Consider the following 24,820-nt stretch of genomic DNA (forward strand, 5'->3'; position numbering starts at 1 on the left):
GATTTATTATACATATTTTACAGAAGGGGAAGAGACCCAGAGAACTCACGGGCTGAGTAATTGGCATAGCCTGGTTTAGAATTGAAGTTCCCAAACTCCCATTTCTTAAATTTCCTCACAGTGTCCACCTCCCAGGCTCTGGATTTGACACTGTCCAATGTTCTAGTTTCCTTTTTTTTTCTTTTTTTTTACGGGCCAGATTCAGGGAGACCTTGCCCCATATGAACTGCCCGCCCTCCAAAGATTTCCTTCAAGGAAGAGGAGAAACAGCCATCATCAATTGCAATGTACTTTTTGCCATCTGTAAGACTTATGCGTAATGTCGTTTCTTTTTCCCCACTTCCCATTCTTTGTTTATATTCTCGGAAGTGTCTTAAAGGGTGTGACCTTCTAGAAGAAAAGGAGTTGCATGAGATAATGAGGGTATTCTAAGGTGGGTATTATTACCCCCACTTTATAGACAGGAAAACCGAGATCCAGGGAAGTTATGTATTTTGCTAATGTCATAGGAAAGAATCACAATCAGCATTGGAACTCGGACTCCTAAGCAGATTCGCGGTTTGCACTGGTGGACGAAGTATAAACAAATGAGAAGATGTAAGAAAAGCATTAACAGTATTTTAGGAAAAGAATAGGTCCTTAAGACCTCGTCATCAGAAAGTCTTCAGAATCCGAGTTTTAAATAACTTTCAATCCTTCACCAAACTTCTCCAAGAGAAAACTGAAAATTTGAACCGGAGTGGGGCGGGGCAGAAATAAAGCGCAGGAGCAACTGGTTCCGTGACAAGAGTCTTTGAAGGGAAAGCTAAGCATAGACCTGCTCGGGTTTTATCTTTTATTAACCGTAATCTGCAAGGAATCAGGCTGATTTATCTAGGCGCCAGACCGGGAGGTGGAGGGTAGCTGGGTCCCGGCCAGGGGGCTGAAGGCAGGGCCCGCAGGCTCATCCTCGGGGCTGCAGCCCCAGGGGAGAGCCAGGAGGCTGGCCGCTGTGTGGACCTGCGGGGAAGAGTCTGATAGTCAAAAGTCATGGGCTGACCAAGTGGTCTGGCTTGAAGGTCCATCCGACCTAACACGCAGACCAGCTGTTTTCACGCCCCGCCAAGCACGTATCCCATTCCCGCTCTTTCATTGGCTCTTTCTGACATATCGAAGACTGCGACATGACCGCTCCTCTGATTGGCCCAGGAGCTTCCAATGTGTCACTCTGATTGGTCGATGAGGATCACGCCCTCTCTCCGGCTCCCTCAGAGGCGGGTGGGTCATACCATAAAGAGAGAATGGGGAAACATGTATATTTTAAGACTCCTCTTTTGGATTATCTTATCCTATGTAACGTAATGTCCTCCACCATGCCTTAAAAAGAGAATTGTTTCATTAACGCAGGGTAAATACAGAGGTATTTCTGTTGATTATAACTCGGAGGACGGCCGGGGTGATTCGGAACCCCCCACTTTCCAAAGTGGTGCGCCCCGGGCGGGGCCACGCCGTCCCGCTGCGCAGAGCGCGGACGGTCCTGAGAATATAGCTAATCTACGAGCTTGAGATGCTTCTCCTGTCCGCACTTCGGCGCGTCCTGCTGGTCCACCCCTGGAGGGGGGCCGGGTGAGTGAGCACCGGGTCTGGGGAAGCCTCAAGCGACGTTGCTGGCCCGGGGGCCCGGGAGTCGCTGGGCTCCCCCAGCTCCGATTCCCTGCCGGAGCCTTGCCAGTTTCCCAGGGGCTCCCTTTTGCTAGGGGTCGCTTCGTCTAGTGCCCTCCTGCCTCTCCATCCAGGTCTTCCTTCCACTGCGAGCACCTTATCTCCTTCCTTCAGCAAGGGGGACCCCGTTCCCGAATCCTGTGGCGGAGCGGGGGTGCTTCGGTGCTCTCCCTGCTCCCACGCTCGGAAGGTAGCCTCCTATGCACTCATCTTGTTCCAAACACCCGACCTTCTAAATGTGCCCGCTCCCCGAGTGTGCTGGCTTCCTCCGCGGGGCACCTCTAGTTTCAGCACGCCACACTTCTCACCTCACTCTCGATCTCACATTTAGGGATTCCACCTCTGGGATTCCTTGAGTCTTCCCTCTCCTCTCTCTACCGGGATTTCTGCCTCTCTCTTCCTCTTCCCCTTTTTCAAGTTAAGTATTGGGCAGAAAAGCGACTCCTTTCTTCTGGTAGGTGGAATATTTATGGAGTGATCATGAGGTGCCAAACGCTGTGCTAGGCATTTGGTATGTACCTCATTGGGGAGACTAATTGAGCTAATCTGTTAAAATGCATTAAACAGTGGCAGGCACATAGGCAATGGCCAGTTATTATCATGATCATCTTTATCGCTTGTATTTCAACATCCGTGCAGTAGATGTAATTTCAAATCGCAGACGAAGAAGCCAAGGAGGAGTTTCCAAGTGGAGGTGCCCTGCAAACCCAGATTTGCAAACCCCCACAGTGTGGAGCAGGGTCCCTAGACCCTTGTCCACTCAATGACAGAGCTCCTTCCTGCTCTGGACTAGGTGGGGGAGGAAGGATAATGTTTCTGTCTGTCTCCCTTTCACAGGCTGGGCAGGCCCTGCCCCCAACTTGAGTTTTGTTTGCCTGACCCCTAGGACTGTGACTCGCTATGTCACCTCTGTTGAGCTAGGCCTTTTCTGAGTTAATCAGTGTCCCAGGGGATGGCACAGGGGTGCCCTGGGCAGGGGCGAGTCTCAACACTGATGTTTGTCCTCTGTGGGTAGGAATGGGATAAGGAGGGGCACAGAAAGAGGACCTGGGAGAGAGGGGCTCCTTTCCCAAGCCAAGGTTGGGGCCACACTTGCCACACACTTGCCACACTTGACCTTGGGCAAGCCACTACCCACCTCAAGGTAGCCTCTTTCCTCAGGTGGGAAATGCTGGGAGGGAGGAGGTGCTAGCGGGACAGTGAGGGGAATGAACGTATCCCATCAGCCCCAGCTGACCGTGGGTCTCTGAGATGATCCAGGTGCTTCTGCCATAGTGTATATATCTCCTGCGTGAGGAAGACCTGGGTTCAAACCCTGCTCTATCACTTGGCCCTGAGCTAGGAGGAGTATGTAATCTGTAAACTACAGTCTCTTCATCCATTAAATGGAGATAATAGTACATTTGTAGGGCAGATTCAGTGAGAGAATCACAACATGGTGCCAGGCACATTGTAAGTTTCAATAAATGTTCCTTCATATTTTTTCTGGGGCATAAAAATAGAAATAGTTCATTCTGGGTTTGTTGCCTCTCCCTTCTGAACTCGCCTGGGCCTTTCTCTCTGCTCACCTCCATTGCTAGTCCCTTATCTCACCGATAAGGAGGATTAGTCTTATCAAGTCCCAGATAACAGCTGGAAAAGCCTGGGCACTGAATGAAGCAAGGGTAATTTCCTTTCTACTTCTCTCTCTGATCTTGGCCATCTCCGACCTCAGACACTGGGGAGCCCAAGGAGCCTGCCTCTAGCCCCAGGTGTTAGCAGGAGAGCACTGGCCTGGGAGTCCAGTCCTGGGAGCCTGGCGTTGGCTCTGACACCACTTGTGCGTTAAGTGTTTTAAAAGGAATTTCTCGAGTGCTTACCACGGGCCAGGCAGTGTGTCCAGTGGTGAACAGAAGGGACACAGGCCGGCCAAGTGGAGCTTCTAGCCTGGCGGGGGCACAGATGGCCAGTCAGAGCTTTGTAATGAGGGTTGTCACTGGCGCTTCAAGAGAAATGTGAGGCTGAAGAGGATCAGATAAGAGGCCCAGGTGGTGTGAGGCCAGCCACGTGAAGAGTGTTCCATGCATTGGGAACCGCAAAAAGGACCAGGGTGACTGCATCACAGCAAATGAGGTGGGAGGCTATGGGAGCAATGGGCAGTGGGTCTGGAGGCCTCAGTAAGAACTCTGATTTTTTGTTTGAGAGAAGAAATGAGAGGCCACTGAGTAGTTCTGAGCTGAGCACTTACTCTCTGTCTTTCTCTCTCTCTGTCTGATAATCAAACTTTCACGTTAAAAGCTAACTTTGGCTGGGGTTTGGAGAGTAGTTTAGAGACAGTGGAGCAGGTGTGGCCATTTGCAGGAAAAGCTGATGTAGCTGTGGACCAGGGCAGAGGCCACGCGTGACCTGGGAGCTCAGGCCACCCCGCTTCCCCTCAGTTTTCCCCTCTGCGCACGTCTGAGGTTTCACTGGCTGGCCCACAGCTCCATCCAGCCCTGACGTTGCCCATTACAGGAGGTCTGTTGATGCTGTGGCTTTGCTAGCTCAGATCCTGGTACCTGCACAGGGTGGAGAGGGGACCCAAGGTCTCACACCCTGTCTGCGTGATGTCCCTGGACGAGCAGAAAGGGCATCCCAGGTTGTTAGGGGCATCCGAGTCAAATTCGGACTCTTTCCTGAGTGGAAGGGCCGAGAGCTGCTCTGAGAAAAGTCAGGTTGGGTTCATCTCAGCATCCCCGAGCCAGGCACTTGATGGGCACTCACAAAATGTGATGAGAAAGTGTGTGAGCTGTTTTGACCTTATCTGAGATATAGCTGCGACCTTGGGATGTGGAATAAATGTCCTACCTAGAAGGGCCTTGTAGATCCTCACAGTCCCGCAAGTGATTCGTCTCTGTCTTCCCTGAGCCAATGGAAGGCGCTCCAGTTAATCCCAAACGGCCCACAAGCTCCCCTCCGTCCCCAGAAGGGACAAGAGAGTCCCTGACTTTTTTTTTTTTTTGGTTCTAGTTGGTTCAGGCTGACCTTTGAACTAGTTAGTCTCTGTCCCCCAGGCCACACTCAGACTGATGGACAGCAGAGTCGGGGCCTGGTGACTTTCCAGGCATAAAGAAAGCCATGGGGGCGTGTGTTCCTGAGGTCACAGTGGGAAGGTGAAGGGAGGCCCACAGGATTTCTGTTTCTGACCCTGCCTGGGAGGGAGCTGGTCGCTGTGATGTTTTCAGCTTCCGCTCTGGGTGGAATATGCTGCTGTTTATTCCAGCAGTATTTCTTGAGCCCCCGGGCCAGCCCCTGCTCCTTGGGGTGTGTGGGAACCAATTTGCCTTTGAGAGTCTGGCCTGCTGGAGTACAGGCTCTGGAAGACCTTTCCAGTTTTCTCAGAAAAACCTAAGTGAGGAAAGGCAAGCAGCTTGGGTCCTCACAGTGGCCTGCAGGGAACGTAGGGTTCCCCCCGTTTTTCAGGTGGGGAAACAGAGGCCCGCAGAGTTGATAATGATGTGCTGAGGTCTCGGAGCAGGTGTGGGGTTGGGTCTGCGGTATGTCTGCTTCCAGAGCCTGTGCTTTTCGAGCCCACCAGGAACTGGGGTTCAGAGAAGGGTCAGGGCGGCCTGTCTCCTGGCTCCAGCCCAGTACCTGATCCCTGCTGACTCAGTGCCACTCTCTTGGCCAAGGAGAACATGGCCGTGTCTGATTTACTGCTCGGTGCTGGTGTGCTGCTACCGAGGCCCAGTGAGGGACTGAGGGAACCTCCCAGATGGCCCCGGGAGTGGACACTGCCCTCCCCTTTCCTGAGGGGCTGTTGGGGCTTGTGGCTGCTGAACTTTCCCGCTACAATAGGTGGAAGGGGCGGTGTGGATTGTAATTTGTTGAGGACATCTGTAGTTTAGCATTATTATTGCTTCAGATCTCCATAGTAACCCCACAGGAGGAGATGGGTGTCACTTCTAGACAGTGACTTGCCTGAGGTCACATAGCTAGTGGGGGGCTGGGTTAGCTCCACATTCCCCCACCCCCTGGCCAGGGGGCAGGTGGGGCCTGAGGAATGTGGCTGGCTTCCTTGGGCATGGTGGGTGTGGCCTGGGGGGTGGGGTGGGGGAAGAAGAGGGAAAAGCTTACAGTGCTCACCTTGCCCTTCGGGGTCCTGGGCCACCCAGCCCTATCTCCTCTCTCTCCCCCTCAACGTACAGGCCCCTTTCTGCTCTTCCTGTCACAGGTTCCCTGCCCAGGCCCTTCGCACTTGCTGTTCCCTCTGCCTGGACTGTTCTTCCCGACTATTCATGAACCTCCTCCAGGTCTCCGCCAGAAGTCACCTCCTCAGAGAAGCCCTCCCTGACCACCCTGGTTGAAGTAGCCTAGCGTTTCCCCTTACTTACTCATTTTTGGGTTCCCTCTGTCTTCATCGTGCTGATTTCTTGCCCATGTCCCCCACTAGAGGTCAGCTGTGTGCAGCCAGAGGCCCTGCCGTCTCTGTCGTTGCTGTATCTCCAGTTTCTAGAATCATGTCAGAGATGTAGCAGGGCCCTGATAATCCTGTAGGATGAGTGCAGGACCTGCCCTCACTGCCCCCGGTTTCGTGTCCTTCCTTCAGGCTTCCCAGGCCAGGTCTCTGAGCCCCCAAACCTCTTCCCAGTGAGAAAGGAAAAAAAGGGCAAGTCATAGCCAGTGCAAGTTCAAAGCCACCTTACAGAACACCGGCGGCCTCAGACAAGGTCACGCTGAGACCATGGTGAAATGAGGTGCAACAGAGCAACTCATAATTTTGTCTAAGCACAGACAAAACCAAGGTCACTGTGCCACTGTCGAAGCCCCAAATATCCCCCTCTCTGCTAAATGAGAGACTGTGTCCTCCAGCTGTACATTCACCCTCCTGCAGTGGACCAGCAACCCTGCTTGCCCAACCGGAGACGTGTCCCTACTGGTCTCCGGCTGTGGGCGTTGACTCCAGAGGGAGGTGGTACCTGGGCTTTTCTGGATTCCAATCCAGGTTCCTCCTGTTCTTGGTCTTGAACTAGCCATTTTCCTTTTAGGATCTAAATTACCTTATTTTTATAGCGAGATCTTTGGTGAGACCCATCCTTGGGCCCCTCCTTAATAGATGGGAGGTGTTATCAAGTCTAGCAAGCTCTGCGTGCCTTCAGTGGCCTTTGTCATTAATGTCCTCCCTTATAGATAAGGAAACTGAGGCCTGACGGAGAAGTCTCACAGCTGAGGTTCCAGTTCTGGAATGACTGACCGTAAAGTCTTACCTGCCTGTCCTCCCACCTTATGACCCCCAGGCACGTTAGGGGTGGTGGTCACAGTGGCCACCAATCAATGAGGTCCAGGAGTTCTTGAAACTCAGTACCCAGAAATCAGACCTGAACCCCAAACCAGCCCTTCCTGTCTCTGTGAACAGCATAGAGCACTCGTCCAAGTTCACAGTCCACATCTTGGATGTTCCTGCCCAGCCAGAGCTCAGCTCTTTGTGCCCGGGACTCTCAGCTGGTTCACATGCTGATGAGGCCCACCCAGCTCTGGAATGTCCTGCCTTTTCAGCTTAGAGAAAGAAGTGACTTGGGGCCATTTTGGGATAAAGTTTGCATTATGGGAAAACCCTTTTAGAAATGGTTTTGTATGTATGGATTTAAACTTGAAACAACCATGTGAGTTTGTATGATTATCGTCGCTTCCTAGAAGTAGAAACAGGGTCAGAGGAGGCAGTTCACGTGCCCAAGGGCACGCAGTGGCAGGACTGGAACTTGAACTTGCACTTAGGTTTTTGGACCCCAGAGCCTGTTCTCACCCCTCAGTTCTATAGTTAGTTGCTCTGGATTTCAGGATTCTGGGCCAACCCAGGACCCCCTGTTAGAGATAGGGAAGCTGAGTTTGGTGGTGGTCACTGCTGACCTGTCTGCCTCTCTTCCCTGTCCTGGCATCCAGGCTTCGGTGGAAGCACGTCTCCTCCCCGAAGGTGGCCAATGAGCCCATCTTGGCATTCACACAGGGCAGCCCTGAGCGAGGTGCACTGCAAAAGGTAAGGGAGGGCGGGGGTGCCCACTGGGTACAGGGCATGGAACAGAGGTGGCCTCAGCAGCTCCCGAGATGCTTCTCCGTGCCCGCAGCCATTGCTCTCTCCTGCCTCGCCCTCCAGCCCTGGGAGGAACCCTGGAGGCTGGGGATAGCTGTACGTCTGGAGGGTGGGAGAGGTTGGGAGCATCATGTGTCAACCGGGGCCTCTTTGGTGCCTCAGTCCAGGTCAGGGGTCATAAGCCCACAGATGTTTTTTGCTTCAAAACATTCTCCCATTAATTGCCAGGATTTTCAAAATTATGAGATTTCATGTAAATTTCAAATGTAGTTTTTAAAATCTTTGTTGTAATGGGAAAACCTGGCACTGCCTCATCTTTCTGCGTGACAGGAGGTGACAATGGACAAGGGCTGTGTCCCCTGAGGGGAGCACACATTCTTAACCACAGACCACCCAGTCTGGCCCCCTTCTCATTTCTGTTCCTGCCTGGGCATCTGTGATTGGAGACTCTGCATCAGGTTTTGGGTGGGGAGAAAAGGGGAAGGAGGTGCCCACCTATCATCTTGTCCTCTCCCCAGGCCTTGAAGGACCTGAAGGGCCGGACAGAAGCCATCCCGTGTGTGGTGGGGGACGAGGAGGTGTGGACCGCGGACGTGCAGTACCAGGTGTCGGTAAGTCCAGCGAGTGGGCAGGGCTCGGCCTCTTCCTGAATCTGGGGTCTGTCCCTCAGGCAGCACGTAAGCGTGTAACTAGGATGGGATCTCTGCCTCCGAAGGGGTCTGTCCTCGCTGCCTTTTCGGGCCCCTGAGAACCACGCCTAGATTTCTCATTCCATGCACTGGTGTAAACTTCCAAAAGCAGTCTTGGGGGCGGCTCTCATATAAGGTGCCAACTTCAGGCCTGCCAAGAGGAGGTTCAAAACAATGGCTGCCACCAGCTTCATCATCTCTTTAGAAAAGTTGACTCATTGACCACCTGGAGCGTAGGAAGCGAGGCTAGAAAGTCAGAATGAAAGATAATCCTTCCAAAGAAAGGACAGCCCCTAAAGCCCACATCTGTACTCGGGAACCACTGGTCTAGCTGACCAAGAGCTCATTTGAGGTAAGCCCCCAGGGTGTGGCCAGGTAAGCACCCAGGTCATAGGCAGGTGGAGCCGAGTCTCCTCCCACAGACTGGTCTGTGAGGCCCCACCCCACCCGTGGAAGCACTTCCTTTAGTCCCTGTCACTCCCGTCACAGGTGGGAAGAGCAGGAAGTTAGCTGCCCATTTTACAGATCAGAGGAGAAACTCAGAGATGTCAAGTGACCTGCCTGGGGTGGCACAGTTAGAGATGGAACAGGGATGACGGGTCCATCTTTCTAGAACCATATCCCGTTGATTTTGATTCAGATGAATTTATTTGCACCCTGACAATTTCTAAAGAAGATTTAGAAGCAGCTTATTAGTTAGCATTAATACGTGTTTTAAAGCACTGGAAATTATTCACTGTGATGTCAAGAGACTTTTCTAATCAGCCCTGATTCTCACCGGGATATAGTGTGGGTTGTGTGATTTCACGGACTAGCCTGCCACACTGTATTCAGCCCATAAGTGAGTCTTGTCGACAGGCAAGGAAGAACCTGAGGAGTCCACACATCATTTTCTGTCATTCTTGACGGATTTCTCCACAAGGGGGCTAGGGTGAGAAGGCTGGGCTCCAAGCCCTGTCATGACATTGGCCAAAGAACCCCACCTACTTGGAGATTCTGGAGCCAGGGACTGGCGTACACTTTGGATGGACCAGGAAACTCATAGGTCTGTAATTTGAGGAGTAAAAGGTTGGCCCTTTTGCAGTTAGGGCAAACACGTTCTGGCTCTGTCCAGATGGAGCCCCGAGCAGGCGTGGGCAGGGGTGAGGGTGAGGACCGGGGGCCCCTTGCTAAGGGTTCTGAGGTTGGCCTGGGACAGGAGTCACACACAGAGATGACCTGGAGCCCCTGCTGCTGAGTAGTGACCAGAGGGCCTGACACCCGGAGCCGTCGGAGCACGGCCTGGGATCTGCATGCTCCTCAGGTCTGCGCACGGGGTGTGCCAGGTGCCAGCTGAGAGTGGCTCCCATGACCTCACTCACCAGGTCTCGTCTCTGTAACTGCCTAGAGCCTACCCTTACCTGCAGCTCCCCCGGCCTCCACGGCTGCTGCGGCACCTGGGTTTTTTTCCAGGCAGCTGGGATTTTGTTAGCCCCCTGGGTGGGCACTTCCGGTTTTCATTTCCCATGTTGCCTCACTGACCTGGCCACGTGGCATGGTTGGAGCCCAGGCATATGGGGCAGTTGCAGGCGTGAGGGCAGGAGCTATAGCGCCAGGACATATTGCTGACCTGGAGTATCTGGTGGCCATTTGGACATGTTAAATTGAAGGACTTGGGTCCTAGCTGCCTTTTTAGGCCCCTGAGTGTCACAGGACAATCTCAGGTATGGACAGGATACAGGCAACGGTGCCAAGGGTTAAAACGAAGGGGAAAAGGCCTCTTCCACTGAAGCCTAGACCAGCACTGCCCCGTAGAAATAACTACGATGCCGAGGGAAATGTTCTATGGCTGCATTGTCCATTATGGCAGCCACCAGCCACACATAGTTATCGATGGCACGAAATGTGGCTCGTGCAACAGAGGAACTGGCTATAGACATGTGTGGTTAGTGGCTGCCATATGAGACAGGAAAGTCGCACACAGACCATTGACAGACTAACAGGTGGCGAAAGTGTTGATCATTATGGTGTAAAATATGTCACCAGCCCTGGGCAGGGAAGGAAGTGAAGTTTCTCCCTGCCTGCTTGCTCATGCTGAGGCCTGTCGGTGTTTGTTAGAATCGCCCCTTTTAGATGAGTAAATCCGGGCCCCATGCAAGGGGCTCAAGAAGCAATGGCTCTGTTCCCTAGGGACTTTGGGGCATGGCGGGAATCCTGAGTGTTTCGCAGCACCAGTGTGTCGTTTCGGGCCTCCCCTGGTGTAACACGCATCACTGAGCTGCAGCCTCATGCTAGACTTGGTCAGAAGAATCTTCACCTGTGGCCCCGTTCGGTCCTCTTCTCCATGCTATGAGGCGGGGAGGTCCCCACGTCCCAGACAGAGGGACCTGGAGAGGGGAAGTCTGTTTATACGGGCCCCACAGCTAGTGGGTGGCAGACTGGGATTCGAACCCGTGTCTGTCTGACCACAAAGTCCACGCTTTCCCTGAAAGACTGTGTGGTCCGTGCCCTTCTCATGAACTGGGGACCTTCTGGAGCAGGAGCCACGTCTTACTCATCAAACAGCAGATGCTCCATAATCAAGGGGCAGAGATCGGTGTGGGCCGGGGCTACGGGCGAAGGCTTCGTGGGGGTGGAGGGGAGAGGACAAGGGAGTGCTGGGGGCTCTTGCCCAGAGAGCCAGCTCTGAGCCCCATCCCCCCAGCCCCACCCTGGCACCTCCATCCTGGGCGGTGACCTCACTCTTCTCTTCTTTCAGCCCTTTAACCATGGACACAAGGTAGCCAAGTTCTGCTATGCAGACAAGGTGAGTCCCTGGTGACTTTGGGGTTGGGGCACTGACCTTATTTTGTCCTGCTGGCTGCTGACGTGGAGGTAGACATTAGACACTGCTTCCCTCTGGCCATGGGGTGTGGGGGCACGTTTGGGGCATCCCAGACTGAGGGAGTCCCTGGGCCGCTGTCCTTAATAGGCCAGGCGTGCAGGGATTACTGTGAGCCAAATGGGAGCTGCCTTGATCGGGCTAGGACATCCCCAGACACGCTGACTGGGGAGGGTGAGTGGATTCTGTGGAGGCCAAGGCAGGGAAATTAGAGACACCATGGAGAGAAAGCCAGATAGGAAGTTAGCGTCATGCAGAGGGGATGGGGTGACCTGTGGCCCGGGGTCTAGGAGCTGGCATCACAGAGTGATGAGGGCAAATGGCATCTGGGATGCCAGCAGCAGGTGTATATCTTAGGTTGTGGTTCTGGCCTGGCAAGGGTGAGGCGAGGCCCCTGAGCTTGAGGGCTGGTGGCTCTGGATGGTGGGTTCCGGGGCCTCAGGCCCCAGGAATGAGGTGAGGCCCTGACGAGACTACGAGAGGAAGTGGAGTAGGTGTAAAAGCTGAGGGACCCAGTGCCACATGCTTGGCATGCTGACCTGGCCGGCAGGTCCCTCACACTTCTCCAGCAGGACAGGTTCTGAGTCTGGGTCGGCCTAGCTGGCGACCGCAGCTGTGGGGTGAGGCGGCTGAGGGCCATGGGAGCCAGGAGTCCTCCCTGGGGGGAGGTCTCTCCTCCCTCACTCCTTTCCCTGGAGCCCTTGGTGCTGCAGGAAGACGCCCGCAACCTTCTCCTCTTCGTCAGACTCTGCTCAACAAAGCCATTGAGGCTGCCTTGGCCGCCAGGAAGGAGTGGGACCTGAAGCCTGTCACAGACCGGGCCCAGATCTTTCTGAAGGCAGCAGATATGCTGAGCGGGCCGCACAGGGCAGAGGTCCTTGCCAAGACCATGGTGGGACAGGTGAGGTGTCTTGGGCACAGTTGGGGTGGGGTGGGTGGCAGTCGAGCCCCATCCAATTCAGCAGACATCAGCTGAGCAGCTTCTGGGTGCTGAGACTGCTCTGCTGGGTGGAGACCGGAGAGATCTTTGAGGGGCAGGGCCCAGGAGAGGGGACAGACCAACAGAAATTGTTAAACAAGTCGGGCTGTGCTAAACCCGCATGTCCTCCTGTGGAAATGTCTCTTCCCTGTCTTCTCTGTCCCACCCTCGGCCAGGCCTTTGTCATGCTTCGCCTGGACTGTCACTTGCCCTGTGCAGTTCTCTAGGCGCTTGGTCAGGCCCTTGCAGCCCTGAGTGGTTTTTCTGACACCTCCAGCAGGCCACTCTAGGCTTACAGACCGAGATCTCTGTCACTGAGAGTCACATACCAAGTCTTCAGCCCATGCCTCAGGGCCCTTCTATCCCCACCTCTGTCCAGCTCACCAGCTTCCTTGCCCTTCTTGCCAGGCCTTCTGGTCCATGATGTCGCCAGCCTGGACCTTGCAGGACTCCAGGACACCACAGGTGTCCCATCTTCCTGGCTCTGCCCTGTGTCCCCTGCCTGGAGTGCTCACGGTCTTCTCTGCCCCATAAATTCTTACCTGTCAGTGTCCGGCCCAGCCATCACCTCCTCTGTGAGGCTTCCAGAACTTCTCTGTCCAAAAGGATCAGTCCCGCCCTCATAACATGCTGTTCATTTGTCAGTCACAGCTCAGTTCACACTGGGCTTTCATGAGTTCCTGTGTGTCCTTTGCTTCTTTACAAGCTTTTGGGGGTTGGTAATCATGTGTTAATGTTTTCCGTCTTTCTGGACCTTGTATCATGTCTCCCAGGAGTCGTAGAAGCTCCTGATAAACATTTCTGAAGGAATGTATGTTGGGCCAGAGAGCACTGGGGAAAGGAGCAGAGGCAGAAAGGATTAATTTCACCATCCTCAGGAAGGAGCCTTAGGGAGTTGGGTCAGCCCAGAGCTCGTCCTTCAGTGAGAGCTCCCTCTGCTGCACAGAGGTGGTATGACAGCTCCACACTGCCAGTTCTCTCAGCAGCCTCTAGGGTGGGTATCAGGCCCCAGAGTGTCCCAGGTATCCCAGGTGAGTCACACCTGGGCTGGAAGAGACACACACACTCTAAGGCCAGATTAAAGCGCCTCTTTATTTGAAGACTCAGGAGCTTGTAGGAAGCATGGTAGCTGTGTAGAGCAGGGAACAGCACACCTTAGCTCAGCTTCCTTGGCTCTGTGTCCTGAGCAGCTGCGAGGGACCCTGTGTGCCAAAGAGGGGCCGCCTGATGTGGGAAAAGCCCATTCTTGCCTGGAGTCCTTTCCTCGTGGCTCACATTCACTTTCAGGAGGGACAGACAGTCTGAGGGGACGTTTAGTCACAAGGCCTCCTGGTTCTTGGCCAGACGATCCTAGTGAGGGCACATACTCATCCCTGGGCGGGAGCCACCACAGCCTGCATGTGATGTCACCATGGGCACGGGGTCCAATGTGAGGCCTAATGGGAGGGATGTCTGCTGCTGCTGACCCCCTGGCCCTCCCGCCTCTCAGGGTAAGACTGTGATCCAAGCAGAGATCGATGCCGCGGCCGAGCTCATTGACTTCTTCCGATTCAATGCCAAATTCGCCGTGGAGCTGGAGGGGGAGCAGCCCATCAGCGTGCCACCCAGCACCAACAGTGTGGTGTACCGGGGGCTGGAGGTACCCACAGGTGCGGGGCGGGAGGGGCTGCCGGGAGCCTCGAGCGTGGCCTCATCGCCTCCTCTGTCTCCAGGGCTTCGTGGCAGCCATCTCTCCCTTTAACTTTACCGCGATTGGTGGCAACCTGGCAGGGGCGCCAGCCTTGATGGTGAGTTGTGGGCAGTGGGTAGGAACGGGCGGAGCTTGGCATCATTCCCGTCTCAGCAGACAAAAGGCCACACTCGAGCTCCTCAGGTCCAGCCCTAGTCAGGGGGAGAAGCCCAAAGGGTGGAGGCAGTGCGGGGCCATGGAAAGGCTTTGGGGTTGGAGGCTGGTTTGGATCCCAGCTCTGTCCTGCTTTGGGTGACCCCAGGCAAACCCCCACACTGCCCTGAGGCAGTTTCTTTATCTGCAAAGTGGAAATAATAGGCTGCAGTTCAGGGCTGTGAGACCTGGTGTGTGACACGTCTGATGCCAGGCAGGTGTGACCCTGTACAGGCTTAGCGTGTAGTGACTGTTAGTGATGATACTTATAGCTCACCTTTGAGTGCTTGCTGTGTGCCTGGTGATTTATTTGTTAGGGTTGCGTGGCTAGTAAATGATGGGAGAGATAAGGATTCAGGCTTAGTTTTAAAGTCACTGGGCTCTACTGCCATTATCAGGGCAAAAGTGGCCATTGCCTTTATGAGCTCCCCGTCCGATGGGAGAGATGCAGCCTGCCCTCCGAGGGCCTGGGTGGCTCACAGAGTAGCAGGAAGAGGGCTCAGAGTCATCGGGGGGCCTGGGCCCCACACGGGGCGGCTGGGCGATCTGGAGGATGCTCGTGCACAGGGCCGTCCTTGTGCATCTGAGCACAGGCAGATGTGCACAGGCGCAGGCAACCATGTGCCCTCACCCGGGGCATCTGCAGAGACAGCCCTGTGAACACTTGCTCAGCTGCTCCCAGTGAGCACCCAGCAACTCAGAAACACCCAGAACAGATCTGCCCGAGGGGTGCCGGCAGGACCAGCCCATGCAGGCTTCTGGAGGAAGGGAGCCTTGGCCAGAGTGTAGGAGCAGACAGGGCAGGATGGTGTTGCTGGCAAGGGCTTTTAGAGCACAGTGCCCGATACCTGGAGGAGTGGGGTCAGATAGGGGACGTCTGGCCCGCAAAGGGTCCTGATGGTTGCAGGTGAGGGATTCTTGGGGTGGGGTGGAGTTGGGGCTGGTGGCCCTCAGCCTTGTGAGGCATCACTGGGCCTCCCGGGCAGGGCAACGTGGTCCTGTGGAAGCCCAGTGACACTGCCATGCTGGCCAGCTATGCTGTCTACTGCATCCTCCGGGCGGCCGGCCTGCCCCCCAACATCATCCAGTTCGTGCCAGCTGACGGGCCCACATTTGGGGACACCATCACCAGCTCAGAGCACCTCTGTGGCATCAACTTCACAGGCAGTGTACCGTAAGTCCCTGGGGCGGGGTCGGGATGTTGGGAAGGCAGCCACCCTGTCACCTCTGTCCAAGAGCTGGGCCTCTGATATCGTCCGTACCCACTGCTTACTGTATGGCTGTGGGCCTCTTCACCTGTACAACAGGTATTATGAGCCCTACCTTGCAGAGTAGTTGTGAGAGTCGAACTAGTTTACAAAAAGGAAGGAGCTTTACGGGCTGGAAACAGCCTATAGATATTTGGCGACATTGATTTTGTTGCCTCCTCTGTCATTGCAAAGGGCATGAGGGAGCTTGGAATAAATTGGAGGAGAATCAGGAAGGCTTCTTGGAGGAGGTGGCATCTAAGTTGAATTGGCTAGGCAAAGTGTGGGGTGGGGAGGAGAGTGTTGTCAGGGAAGGAACAGCACATACGGAGGCCTAATGCTGAAGCTTTGTGCTTCAGGAGGTGGCCCCATACGGCTGGAGTGTGGCGTATGTGGCCGAGGGTAAGTGGGTGGGGGCAGGACGTGGTTCAGTCACGACCGCTCGTGCATTCACTCACTCAACTGGGTATTTAGCCCGTGTGCGTGCTGGTCTGCTCATGCTAAGGCCCTGCAGTGGATGCGTGGAGTGGACAAGGTCCCGCCTCGGGAGGCGTTTAGTCCAGTGACTGTGAGGCCTGATGAGCTGGAGAGGTGTCTGGAGTTTATCCTGAAGAGGGTGGGAGCCACGGAAGGTTTTGTGCAGAGGGAGCAGCTTGATCAGAGTTCAAGCAGAGATTACAAATGGTAGCTCTTCAGTGGGACCTGGCAAATACCTCTTTTCTTTGACTGCTGAGAGAGGTGAACCAGCCTTACACGACTGGGACCGTTTCATATAAAAATCTAATTGTTGGCTTGAGAACCTGGATGCTCTGTCCCTGTGCCTGTGCTTCCATGTGGCACCACTGGCTGGAGGCAGGTGGGTTCCCTACCACCCCCACCAGGCAGGTCTCCGTGTACCCGGTCAGCTTCATTCACTCCCCGCCTGGCCCTCCTGGCCCCTGCGTTTGCGGCCTCTGTCCTAGATGATGGCTCTCGCTCTGCACACAAGTTGTTAGTGGCCAGAAACAGGAGACCATTATGAGTCCGTCCATGTCCGGGGAGAGATGACAGGTGGAGACAGTGGGAATGGAGAGAAGTGGACCGATTCAGGCGAGAACTTTGAGTCTGGGGTACCCACGGGTCTCGGGATGGAGGTGTCAGGCTTCGTGGGACACCCGCAGTGCCTTCTCGCCTCTCTGCCGGCCTCAGGCTCCCCCACCCCCTTTCCCACCAAGGTTTGTGGGGTGGCGATGGCAGTGTTAGAATTGCTGAGGAGGGCCGTTTTCCAGAAGGCCCTCTCTGCCAGCTGAGGGCCCCACGGGTCCCTGCCTATTAGCTGGCGGAGCAGGCCTGGCCCCCATTTGCCATGCTCTGATGAGCAGCAGGCTTAAAGGTGGGAAAGTCATAAATTAGTATTAGCTACTGTGTTGCTGGCTCCCTACTGATTAGCATTTTTATTGTTTTGTGGTGCTAAGGTTGGTCACACTCGGAGCCCAGGGAGGAGGTGTGTGGGGGGGTGGGCGCTGAGCTCCCTCTCCCAGGACCCTCCTCCTTGGTTTGGCCTCTGAAGCCTGGGCTAGGGGGTTCCCATCGCAGACCATGGCAGCATCTGTCCCCCATCAGGCAGGCACCTGCAGTATGCCTGGCACTGTCCTAAGCACTGGACTCTTATTAGAGTGAAGCACAGAATAGCCCTGCCCAGTGGAATTGTTTTATCCAGTTCCCAGATGAGACAGAATTTGAGGCTCAGAGAGGTTAAGTAATCAGTGAAAGGTCACACAGCCTGTGGGTGTCAGTCAGGACTCCAGCCCAGCACCCTGTGGCCGCCTCTGCATCATCTTACCACCAAGGTTCCCCTTGTTCCCTCCCCGCAGGCCCGGGGTGCAGCCCATTTCCAGCTGCCAGCACCTTCTTAGTTCCCCAGCACCCCAGCTGTGACCCCTGCCCACCTCCTGCCGGGCTGCTGACTCAGGTGCTTCTCCCTTGGCTTTTCAGCCCCTTCCTTTGGTAAGGCCTGAGCCCCCCCACCCCCCCACAGGTCCCTCACCCTCTCAGGTACCTGAGCCCAGCTTCCTAATCCCCACCCTGTCCCCCTGTTTCAGCACCTTCAAACACCTGTGGAAGCAGGTGGCCCAGAACCTGGATCGCTTCCGTACCTTCCCACGCCTGGCCGGAGGTAAGGGTCATTTTCCCTGTGGCCCCAGAGGCCCCTCCCTCCCCCGCCATGATGAAAGAAGAGGAGGTGGTGCCAGAGGTGGGGTGGCCCTGCAGGAGTCTTGGGGCGCCCTAGGGGTGGGGCCTCTCCTCTGGGAAGTCCTGGGGGTTGTACAGAGCACCTGTGCCTCAGAATGTGAATTTTTCATTCATTCGTTCGTTCATTAGTCATTCAACAAATAAATTAAGTGTCTATGTAGACGCTTTCTGGACACTGGGGATACAGTGATGAGGAGACATACAGACCCAGCCCACACAAACTTCTGTTCCAGTAGCAGGAGGCAGGCAAAGACCCCAGGGACTGGGTGGGGCGATGACCTAGGGTGGTGGTGGGGAAGCAGGGCTGGGAGGTGGGAGGGGGGGTTAGGGACCCTCTTCAAGGAGGACACATTAAGCTGAGACTTAAACAGTGGAAAGAAGCCAGCCTCAGAGATCCAGGGGGACAAACCGTCCTGGGCACCAGCACTGTGCGGTAGAGCTTTCTCGATGTTGGAAACGCTGTGTCTCTGTGATGTCTCATACTGTAGCCGCTAACCTTGTGTGGGATCCAGCAGTTGAAATGTGGCTTGTGGGACTGAGGAAGTGAATTTTTTCGTGTTGTTTAATCGTAGTTAATTTGAATTTAAATAGCCACACAATGGCTGGTGGCTGGTGTTGCACAGTGCAGATCTGGACAGGGAAACTGCAGATGGAGAGAGGCCATGAGGTGGGATTGTATTTGAAGAAACACGGGCAGTAGAGCTGGGGTAGGGAGTAGGTGGCGGAAGATGGAGCTGAGAGGTCAGCAGGGCTAGATCTTGTTGAAATATTCATAATTTTCCCACAAAGAAACAGTGTCATGATCAAGGAAATTTGGCACGCTCCCTGTTAAAGCAAAAATGGATTCCTTGCCTGCAGGACTTCTCAGAGCCTTTAATACTTTTAACATGCATTGCATATCTTCAAGAGTAAGGTCTGATATGTGTTTGCCAAACTGTTTGGGCTAAAGGACCCCATATCTGCAGAGGCCCCTGTGGACCAGGTTTTTTTTGTGGAACACACTTTGGGAAAGTGCTGAGACCTCAAGAGAGGGAGGGCTGTCCAGGGTCACACAGCACTGCGACAGCAGAGCTGGGGATGTGGGTCAGCAGTCTTGCTCTTGAGGGCAAAGTGTGGCCCCCAGGGGAGACCGGACCCCACTCCTGAACTGGCGGGAGCTTCAATGGGGATGTCAGGGCCATTTGGAGCATCTCCAGCTTTCAGCCCCCAGTGCATCCCGGACCAGCCTTCCCGAGGTGGGGACAGTGAGTCCCTCTGGTGAGCCGTCCGGAGTTCTCCGCTTTCCATCTCTCCCACCACCTCCCTGAGGCAGCGAGACCCCTGCTTACTCTACCGCTTCCTAGCGTCGAGCATGTGGCTTCATCGTTCTGCCTCAGTTTTCATGTCTTTAAAATGGGAATAATGACAGGAGGTTGTCATGCTTTGAACAGTCCGGTGGGTGGTTAGTGCTTTGTAACCGGGAGCTGCTATTGCTGATGATTAACTGAGTGGGGAAACCAGGGCGTGGGTGGGGTGGTGGTGGGGAGGTGCTCTGCTGAGGCTTCCTCCCGTTTAGGAACAGGGGGGTGGGAAAGATGGACCAGCCCTCACAACTGACATGGGTGGACCCCTTCTTTTGCTGGGCGGAGGTTCGGGAGGAGGCTCCAAGAACGCTGCGCCCACTTCTGGAGACGGAGTGGGAGCCTAGGATTCTGGTCCTTTCTCTGCCGTCGTGCTGGGCAGCACCCCTGCCCCCGGTCTTCGTTTTCTCATCTGCGTAATGGGAAGTTGGTCCCGATGACCTCCGATGCCCTTCGCCCTTGCCTGGGCCTCGGTTTCCCCATCTGTAGAGGGGGGGAATGGGCCCGGCTCATCGGTTTCTGGGATGTCCAGCTCTCGCTGTGCCTCTCCCGCTCTTGTCTGCCCATCCTGGGGGGTGGATGGGCGTAGGCAGTGTGTTAGGGCCCGGGGCTGGCCGGAGGTGCCCACTCCCCCATCTAGTGTCCCCTCCCGGCCCCCGCAGAGTGTGGTGGGAAGAACTTCCACTTCGTGCACTGTTCAGCGGACGTGGACAGCGTGGTGAGCGGGACCCTGCGCTCGGCTTTCGAGTACGGTGGCCAGAAGTGCTCAGCCTGCTCCCGCCTCTACGTGCCTCACTCACTGTGGCCGCAGATCAAAGGGCGGCTGCTGGAGGAACACAGCAGGATCAAAGTGGGCGACGTGAGTGGCACCTTCATCCCCGCCACGGCCCAGCGGGTGGCTGATGGGATTGGAGGCTCCTGTGTGTGTAGGGCTGGGGTGGGCGGGGAGGGGGCTTCCTTGGTCTGGGGCCTGTGGCAACTCGGTGTCTTCTGGTGTCTCCTCTGCCTCCAGCCTGCAGAGGATTTTGGGACCTTCTTCTCTGCAGTGATCGATGCCAAGGTATGGGATGGAAGCCGGTCATTCCTGGGGGCGCTGAGACCTGGACTGGGTGGAAGAGGGAGGAAGAGATATGGGGGACCCTGACCTGGGGTCTGCCCAGCCCCACTGCTTCTAGGAAGACAGCCAGATAGCCACACCTGCCCCCAGCTCTGAAAAGGGCAGATCATCCAACTAGAGAAAAACTCACCCCCAGCGCAGCCTGCAAAAAGCCTCAGCAAGCCTCACTTAAGTGTGCATGTTCGTATGCACACACACAAGTAGGCCCACACACCTGCATGCATAAACCTGTGCACGCGCACGTGTACATGCACATCCACGAACATATTCGTACAGACCTCTGTGTGGACATGTCAGTCTTTCCACATAAATGCATGCGCATTCATATGTGTATCTCCATGCATGAACTAATCATGCATACATATTCACATATTTGTGTGTATATAGACACATGTGTAGGTCTACGTGCATAAACACATGCATCTAACAGGCATACATGTATCTATGCTTAAACATAAGGGTACATTGTCGTGCATATGCCCATGTAGACATTTGCCATTTATATGTGTGTTATATCCATATGTGAGTCTGTCTATGACTCTAACAAACACACGCACACACAAGCGTGCACGCCGGCCCTCGTCTGCCATGGCTCATCCAGACTCTGACTTTTGCCCTCAGGGCTCCCCACCCCCCATTTCAGAATTTGGGCCCTTCAGGGACAGGTGTTTTGGGGTGAGTGTGTTGGAGGGCTGCTGCTGGGAATGGCCCCCCCAAGCTGGTTCCCTGACACCCTCCCCCACCCCAGTCCTTTGGCCGCATTAAGAAGTGGCTGGAACATGCCCGCTCCTCGCCCAGCCTCACTATCCTGGCCGGGGGCAAGTGCGACGACTCTGTGGGCTACTTCGTGGAGCCCTGCATCGTTGAGAGCAAGGACCCTCAGGAGCCCATCATGAAGGAGGTGACTGGGCGGGTGGCTGGGGACACGGGAGTGGACAGCCTCTCACCCGGCTCAGCACAGGGCCCTTGCACGTGGTTTTCTTCTTGAGGCGTTAACCCATTCCACAGATAAGGAAAGTGAGGCCCTAGAAAGATACCGTCTTACACAGTGAGAGCAGAGCCTGGCCTTGACCCCACATCCAGTGCTCTGTCCTTGACACTGCCGACCCCTCACTGGGGTCATAGCACTTCTACCGCCCACAGCCACCGCAGTGATTCCAACAGCTGATGTTTACAGACGTTTACAGCGGGCACGTGACTGAGGCGAGGTGGGTATATCAGTCCCATTTCACAGATGAGAAGCGGAGGCTCCCAGGATGGCAGTGCCGGAGGCCGAACCTGGTTCTTCTTACAGGGGCAGAGGTGTGGGCTGAGGCCCAGGGACCGGGGACTGAGAATAGAGGCAGAGGCCAGAGCAGGCAGCCTGGGAGGCCCCAGGGCTCTGGTCCAGGCGGTGGCTGACCCTGGGGCCTCTCTTTCAGGAGATCTTCGGGCCTGTGCTGACAGTGTATGTCTACCCGGACGACAAATACAAGGAGACCCTGAGGCTGGTCGACAGCACCACCAGCTATGGCCTCACGGGGGCGGTGTTCGCCCAGGATAAGTGAGTGGCCGAAACTCCTCTCTGCTCTAGTCCTGGTGTCCTGTCCCCACCCGAGACTGCCCTCCTGGACTTGGGTCCTAGTAATAATGCCACCCTTTGCTTCCTCTCCATTCCCCTCATCTCAGTCCTGACCGGCAGGCAGGCCTCCTAAGTACAGGTGCACAGAGGCAGCCCGGCTCTTTGTTAAAATGCAAGGGGGCCCACTATTGAATCTGGATTTCTAGGGAATGGGTGCTTTCGACTAGTTCTCCTGGATCTGATGGGGCCCCACTCAGCAAGGCCATTGCCTCCTGCTGCAGAAGGAGAAAAACAGGCTCAGGGGCCAGGGACATGCTGCTCCTCTGTAGAGGCAGGATTTGAAGCCAGGTGCCATGATGCTATACCTGAGGCTTTACTTTTTCCTTCCTTCGTGGCTTCATCCCATGCCTGCCTCTAAGAGTGGAGGTGGGATTGGGACCCGGGGGGCAGGGTGGGGGTCTGGGAGTTCCACAGCTCCCAAGGGCCAGGAGAATTGGACCAGGATGAGCCACTTCCTCGAGTGTGTGTGGCCTGACCCACACCCTCAGCCCTTACAGCAGCCCTGTGAGGGAAGCGTACTAAGCCCCCTTCCCGAGGAGGAAGCCGAGGCTCAGAGACCCTCAGCAACCTGCCCAAGGGCCCACAGCTAGCAGCTGGCCCGTGTCGCTGTCCCAGGCTGGGCCCCGTGCTGACCCAGACAGCCAGCCTGGGTGGGGGTGGGTGTCGGAGGTTGGACCCGGGGCTCGGGGTGGGGAGCCAGCTGCCCTCTTACTGTTGTCCTGCCTTGTAGGGACATTGTCCGGGAGGCCACAGAGATGCTGAGGAATGCTGCCGGCAACTTCTACATCAACGACAAGTCCACTGGCTCGGTGGTGGGCCAGCAGCCTTTCGGGGGCGCCCGAGCCTCTGGTGAGTAGGTCCTCTTTTCCAGAGGGAAGCTGAGTTTCTGGCAGGAGACCCGAGACCTTTCATCTCAAGGGTGTTAGGAGTAGTAGGAATAGCACTGTCCCCTGAGCACTGTGGGCTGGGTGCTGAGTCCTTTCAATGACCTTGTGAGCCAAAGCGCTAAATCCTTTCCCCCCATTTGACAGAGGAAGAAACTGAGGTACAGGGAGATGAGGCAACTCGCTCAAGAGCACGTGGCTAGGAAATTGCTGAGCTGGCTTTTGGTTCCATTATCCACACCTTGTACCACCATGCGCCAAGTCACTTCAGTTCAACTTCCTCCTATTTACAAATGGGGAAACTGAGGCTCAGATTGCGGCGGCGACTTGCCAAAGTCCCACCTGCCTAGTGGCAGAGCTAGGGCTGGAACCAGGGCTGCCAGCTCCCAGTCCAGACACCCTCTGCAGGTTGGGCACACAGACCCTGGGGGTGTCGGTGCCCCGCCTGCTCCTCGTGCCTGCCTCACCTGACCTCTGACCTCCAGACGAGTGCGTGCTGCACAGGTGCGCTTAGGAGACCATGGCCGCCGTGAACACGGTGTTCGAATTGAGTTTAACTGTTTGCTGCCCCTGCTGGCGCCCCACTTATTCTGTCAACTCCTCCCCAACCCTTTTCCCTTCTGCCCAGAGCTGTCGTATCTTCCCAGAGGAAAAACAGAACTATCTTTTCCACAGGAACCAATGACAAGCCAGGGGGACCCCACTATGTCCTTCGGTGGACGTCGCCCCAGGTCATCAAGGAGACCCACAAACCTCTGGGGGATTGGCGCTACTCGTACATGCAGTGAGCCCCAGTTGGAGCCTCCGCTGTCCACCTGTCTGTCCGTCCAGGCGACTGACCTCAGCGCAGTGGGCCCATCCCAGGCCCTACACCCCACTTCCCATGGGATAGCCCCCTTTCTATAGCTAAGGCCTAACCTCCTGTCTCCCAGTGGCCTGATCCTGGTCTGTCCCACCCCTTGGAGTCAGGTGCCCCGGCTCTGGTGTGAGAGCGTGCTGAGAGGAACAAGGCCACTGCCCTCATCCCATTGGCCGTCCCAGAAATTCCGGCTCGTGTGTGTGACTTGGTGCCGGCTCGTTCTCTGTCTGTCCTTTTTTCCTTTTTCTTCTACACTGTGGCCCAATGGTTCAGGGACCTGGGAGATAGCAATGGGGCAGCTCCTGATCCCTGGAGAAAAAAGAGGCAGCTCCGGGCCCCTTGGCAAACCTCATTACTCACAGAGGCTCCTGGCCTTGGCCCTGGCTTCTCCAGGTCTCCAGGAATAGGTGTGCCTAGGGTGGCCTACAGGGCTGGCGAGTCGTGGCTGCAGGGTGCAGGGGCACCAGCTGGCTTCGGCCTCTTTGGTCTGGGCTGCCCACCTTCCACACTAGCTCTTTGCCCAGACCCACCTGAGCCAGTGGGTACCTGTGCCCGACCTTAAGCCTTAGATACCCATGTGCCTTTCTCCAGGGTGCCTGCGTGCCCACATGATTCCTGGCCATCTCTATCCTGGCTGGGATCTGCTGGTCCTTCCTGTTCGGGCTGCGATTTTGGAAATCCTTGGATAGACCTTCATGCCGTTTCATCTTTCCCTTAGCATTCCTGGCCTGTCTCCAGAGACAGGCACTCTCGGGGCCCGTGTTGGCCTGGGGTTTGCCTGTAGGAGCTCAGTTTGCACTGGCTGTGGTAGGACAGATCCGGGTAGATGCTGCTCCCACCTTCCTCCAGCCCCCAAGACCTACCCTTGGGTTCCCGTCCAGCCAGGGCTGAGGATTGTCTGTAGAATCTTCCCTCCTTTGCATGTTAGTGGCTCTGCGTGGCCTGGTCCTTAGGTGGCCTGTCCTTTCTTTGACGCAGCCAATTGGTGGACACTGGCAAATAGGTTGGATTCTGGGTGGCCAGGGATCTATAAGGGGTGACTTTGGAGAAGAGTTTTTAGGCGGCCTTAAAAGTGCTGGGCCCTCCTCAAGGATGGCTGACATGGGGCCCCACGGGATTGGCGTGGCCGTTCTCCAAGTGCCATGATCTCACACCATGGCCCATGGTCAAGGCTGGGTGCTGATGCCACCTGGGCAGGGCATGGGTTCCGCTTTCTTCCAGGTTCTGCATTGTTTCCCACAAGGGGCCAGGTCAGGTGGCTGGGGAGGTGGGCGATATTCCTGGTTCTACTGAGTCTACACTGTGCGGTGGCAATGGGCTTTGCCCTGATGTCACCCAATAAAATGTCCGTTACTTAATCAAA

The 24,820-nt window shown here is 55.6% G+C and overlaps 1 protein-coding gene and 1 long non-coding RNA gene across 2 annotated transcripts; both read left to right on the forward strand.

Annotated features, from left to right (window-relative positions):
• Positions 1-1,476: 1,476 nt before the first annotated feature.
• On the forward strand, positions 1,477-24,820 carry ALDH4A1 (aldehyde dehydrogenase 4 family member A1). Its single transcript, XM_039842071.1, has 15 exons — positions 1,477-1,605; positions 7,600-7,693; positions 8,266-8,358; positions 11,174-11,221; positions 12,042-12,197; positions 13,765-13,914; positions 13,988-14,062; positions 15,144-15,331; positions 17,486-17,559; positions 19,639-19,835; positions 19,989-20,036; positions 20,842-20,994; positions 21,515-21,636; positions 22,445-22,563; positions 23,274-24,820. Exons 1-15 carry the CDS (start codon positions 1,547-1,549, stop codon positions 23,384-23,386), a joined length of 1,689 nt encoding a protein of 562 aa, XP_039698005.1. The 5' UTR covers positions 1,477-1,546; the 3' UTR covers positions 23,387-24,820.
• On the forward strand, positions 1,612-6,318 carry LOC120585742 (uncharacterized). The gene is made up of 2 exons (XR_005648503.1): positions 1,612-1,891; positions 5,894-6,318. It is a non-coding gene; the product is annotated as an uncharacterized LOC120585742 (long non-coding RNA).

This window comes from Pteropus medius, unplaced genomic scaffold (genome assembly GCF_902729225.1).
Source record: "Pteropus medius unplaced genomic scaffold, Ma_sr-lr_union100, whole genome shotgun sequence".
NCBI lineage: Eukaryota > Metazoa > Chordata > Mammalia > Chiroptera > Pteropodidae > Pteropus > Pteropus medius.